Source organism: Geospiza fortis, unplaced genomic scaffold (genome assembly GCF_000277835.1).
Source record: "Geospiza fortis unplaced genomic scaffold, GeoFor_1.0 scaffold188, whole genome shotgun sequence".
Lineage (NCBI taxonomy): Eukaryota > Metazoa > Chordata > Aves > Passeriformes > Thraupidae > Geospiza > Geospiza fortis.
Genome location: NW_005054337.1, coordinates 3,851,140 through 3,855,988, shown reverse-complemented (window position 1 = coordinate 3,855,988; position 4,849 = coordinate 3,851,140). Strand labels below are relative to the sequence as shown.

Here is a 4,849-nt window from a genome sequence, read left to right as displayed (position 1 = left end):
GCAGGTTTGATTTCGATGATGGAGGCGCCTATTGCGGGGGCTGGGAGGGGGGCAAAGCCCACGGGCACGGCATCTGCACCGGCCCCAAGGGCCAGGGCGAGTACTCGGGCTCCTGGAACTACGGCTTCGAGGTGGTGGGCATATACACGTGGCCCAGTGGCAACACCTACGAAGGCTACTGGTCCCAAGGCAAGAGGCACGGGCTGGGAATCGAGACCAAAGGACGGTGGGTTTACAGAGGAGAGTGGACCCATGGCTTTAAGGGACGGTACGGCGCCAGGCAGAGCATGAGCAGCGGAGCCAAGTACGAGGGTACATGGAACAATGGCCTGCAGGATGGCTACGGCACCGAGACCTACGCTGACGGAGGTAAGGGTGGCTCTGGAGGGAATGGGAGCGGGATGAACAGTGTCACACTGTTGTCTCTGCCGAAGGGCTGGCCTGGTCCTGTTCCCACTAGACAGGCACCGTGTCCTACAATGAGCCATTGGGGTGCTTCAGTCAAGAAGGGGAGCTTGGGCTGCAGCCATCTCATCCATATGTGCATGCCCCGATTTTCCCAGTTGGGCACAGAATGCGCAGCTCACCCTCAGTGGATATGAGGGAGGAGCAGCAGGAGCATTGCCCCAAGCTGCCCTTAAGTGCCTGTTTTGGCAGTTAACACCAACCAACTTGGTGGTGTGTAGTCTTTGACTCCTGGTTCCGCGGGGACTGGTTAGTGCAGCTTCTGGCTGAACCACCCCAGAAATCCCCAGCTGGTGCGGCACGGCAGCGAGCCGTGCGCTCGCTCCCCAGGCAGCGAGTTGTGAATGTTCTCCTGTCGGATATGAGCCACCCACAGCATCCCAGCACGCCTTCCCTGTGCATCAGCACTGCCTGCATGCCTCTGACGGGCTGCCTGCACATCTGCTTTGCCAAAGAGTTTTGATTGAGTCTGTCTAAGCTGTTTAGAATATGTAGCCACACATATTCCCCAAAATCCCTTTGGTTATTTGGAAGTTTCAACCTCCACTACTATACAACTGCACCATGTAGTCAGATATTTGTTATGCTCTGTAAATGCTTAGTCTAATTGTGTTCTTGCATTAGTGGCAATTCTGGGGTTAGAAACATTGCAAGAATTTCTGTGCAAGTAATTTAGTAGCTCTTCAGCACTGTAATGTTCCAGGCTGCCACATTTAGGATAGCTAAATAGAGAGGGTGATTTGAAAAAAATACCCTTCAAAATATGGATCAAAATTGTATCTATATTTATCTAGGACAGGCATTGGACTTTGTTTATAAAGCAAAATTAATATAAATCCTCAGAATGAAAAGCATCACATTTATAGAAATTAGAAAACTGGACTAATTCAAGACTCGCTTTCAGAGCTATGTTTTTCGTAAATATTTCTCAATGAGTTGTGTGGGTTTATGGCTAACTTTAAGATTGAGAATACAGTCTTGAAGTTGACCCATTTTCCTTGTGCCCTTGGATGTTGTAGGTACAGACACAAACTGACACATCGCTCCAGCTCCTTAAATTTTTTTCCCCTTCTCTCCTGTGGCCATGGAATGGTTTAATGGGTGCAGGTTGTGTGCACAGAACCTTCACGTGAGGCCATAAGAGGAGTAGGTGACATGGGAGGTGTGCTCTGATGAGTAAAGAGCAGCAATCAGGTAACTGTCAGCAGCAGCTGCCATTGGGAATTTCATTCTGGAGATGTCAAGGTCTCCTGTGAATTTGCTTCCTTGCTGCTTTCCAAAATCCAAATCCTTCTAAGAGTGAAGGGCTACTGGAATTCCAGTTAATGTTCTGGGGGAGAATTTTGAGGGGTAAGACTTGACATAGAGGTTTGATTAGATATGGGACAGAAGAGTGAGAGAGATGAGCCAGTGCTCTCTCCTGCAGGGATATAGAATATCCTGCTTCTGTCAGCACAGTGCTCCCTGGGGTGTTGTTCCTCACCCAAGAACGTGCCAGCTGCTTGGTCCCTGGTGCCACTGGAGGCTGGCACTTCAGCCCTGATCCATGGAGATGTGCCCTGCCAAAGCACTGAGCTCAGCCCCACGAGGGTTGTGCTGGGGTGCCCAGTGGCTGCTCCATGTGCTGGGTCATCACACCCTGGCTGATCTGAGCTGTTCATTCAACACAAGAGCTTCTCTGATGGCACAGGAACATGGATAAAACTGCAGTCAAGGCCAGGGATCAGCATCCGGCGCCACATCTGAAGGACAGGGGTGGAATGGTCCCACTGACCTGCAAGACCTTTTCCTGTTTTGTCTCCTCACCTGCACACAGCAACCACCTGCAAGATCCAGATGTGGCCAGACTGCTAATGGGACCTGTTTGAATTTGAGGTTGCCAAGATAAACATCTGGAAAGGCTTTGGATATCTGCTGTCCCTGGGGTAGGGGACATGATTCCCAAGCCCCTTGGAAGCCAGCCACACGAGGAAAAGGGCTCTGGGAATGTGCAGCCCTTGCCAGGTCGTCAGAAACTTTAGGTCATGGTTGGACTGTTTGCAGATTTCAGGGAAATGTAGCTGATTCTGATGTTTAAAATACACTTTAACTTTTTATATATACATGTGTATATATATATATAGACAGACATAAAAATTTACATTTCAAAATACACTTAAAATATACTTATAGGGCTGTCTGTGTTTGAATTTGTGTCTGGCCAAGATTTAAAAAAAATCCCAAATCTGGAGTGAAGCTTTCTGAAATCCCATATCGGATTTTGGTTTCCAATAAGAACCAGGGTCATGGTACAGTTTAGCCCAGGCACTGTGTGACTTATTTGCTTTTCTCCCCACTACCAAAAGCCCATTTTTGTGGAAGCTGTGGGAGACCGATGGCTTTAAAGAGATTGAAATCAGCCAAGGGGTTCAGAGCTCCTGGTGTGGCTGTGCAGACACAGTGACATTCTGATATATCTCTCTGTGTATCCAAGCTCTGTGCGCTGCTGTCACCAGGGGAGAGCTCAGAGCCCTTTAGAGAGGCAGAATGCTCTGGCTGAAGCAGTGAGTGGGGCTGTGGAAGGCATAGCATGAAGGAACTCATTGTTCTGCAACATAAGCTATGAGTAAACATGTTATTTGGCTTTGCCCTGTGAGTTGTCCATGCTGTAAGGAAGGCCTCATTTTTTGGATAATTTTGTGCATTTGACTGTGAGTCAAAACCCTGAGTCAAGTCTTACTGCAGAAAAACTGCTCACTGAAGCATGCTGCATACCCACGGTCCAGCCCAAAGCCTGTCTTTGCTGTACAAATAACTGCTTACATGTATGGAGGGGAAAAACATCACTTGCAATCAGTGCAGCCTAAAACCAACTTATTTTTGATACTGCAATTTGTTCTCTAGGGTGCTAAGGGAAACAGTGGTGTCAACCACGAGGGAACAATTAGACCAGTCAGTGAGCACAAGACCACAGAAGAGGGGAAAAGAAATGCAGAAGTGCTTTACTGGGGAGATGAAATCAAATGAAATGGGTGATAGGGAGCAGCACAACTCTTCCCTGTGGCAGGGCAAGTGCAGTGGAAAGGAGCCTGGACCAGGACAGAAGGAGCATCCATGGGATTGTGGCTGGGAAAGGAGGAAAGGGGCCTGGGAGGGCCACTATGGTGCTGGCTTTCATCTGCTGCCTCTGTAGCAAAGCTCCTGCCTGGCTGAGTGTGACCCATGAATTAATATAGTAATATTAATTAATTAATATAGGAATTATATATTAATTATATAATATCTATTATTTATTTATATATATATATTTTATATATATATGTGAATTTTTTTACCCCTCTATGAAGTTTTCTTTGCTTTTCTTTTCCAGCAGAACCCATCAGACACTACTGCTGGCACCTAAAGGCAGCACTCTGTTTTTGCTGGCCTGTCCTGCACATGGTGCTGTGCATCATTGAAATGTCCCTGGCCACTCACACTGAGTTCCACCCTGCCTGTCATCGCAGTATCTGGGTGACAGCAGGGGACTGTAGGGCAGGGAAGCGATTTGAGCTGTTTGCATTATTTACATGGTTGTTTGTATTATTTACATTCATCACTAATTATATGGGAGCCTTGAGACAGGCTGGGAAGGGGAAGTGTGTCACTGCTGGTGATGGCATCTTGCTGCTGGGCTGGAGGGCACTGGCAGCTGAAGTTTTTGCACTGGATGCAGCTGTGCACCATCCCATCCTGCTGCTGGGGTGAAGCAGGGGCTGCTCCCACCCCTTGGGAGTGTTTGGGGGTGAGGCTGCAGGGATGTAATTTCTATTGATCCCAGAATTTAGTCCTGCCCATCCTATGAAGTTACCCAGGCAGCATCACCTGCTTTTGGCTGGGGCTGTGCAGAGGTGATGAATTGTATTCCTGGGGGCTGCAGAGGAGCCAGTGGTTTTTGTCATTAGGACAAATAAAAATGCAGCCAACAAAGCATTATTGGGACCCTGTCCCTCACTAATCACACCCTGATGAGATGAGGTGTCTCTGTCCCACTACCCTGATGAATCACTAGGGCTGGGAGGCAGGGAAGTGGGCTCCCTATCCTAAACAGGGATTTATTTGTTCCACATCCATTGCTTTTAAATTATTTTAACAGAACCTCAGATGCATGTGAGCCCGTGGCAGCCTGGCTGACAGCTCTGTGTGCTGCCTCCTTGCCCAGGCTGTGTTGGATCTGGGGTGTGGTGGTGGCCTGGGGATGTGCAGCCCTGCTGCAGGGGCATTTTGCAGAGCCCCCATGTTGTGTGAGGTGCCTGCCCTGGGCCGTGTTGGCGAGGCAGGGCTTGGCTGTGCTCGCACCCTGCGTGCCCTGACGCACGGCCGCCGGCGCCTCCAGCCGCTCCCTGCAGCCTCCGGCCCCTCCCCC

General features: G+C 49.2%; 1 protein-coding gene across 1 annotated transcript in view; it reads left to right on the top strand.

The window, feature by feature from the left end:
* Window positions 1–4,849, top strand: part of JPH2 (junctophilin 2) — a 32,344-nt gene that overhangs the window by 1,132 nt on the left and 26,363 nt on the right. Inside the window, exon 2 of the mRNA XM_031058074.1 lies at window positions 5–369. Coding sequence (XP_030913934.1) covers window positions 5–369 — 365 coding nt within the window. The remainder of the gene's footprint in view (window positions 1–4; window positions 370–4,849) is intronic.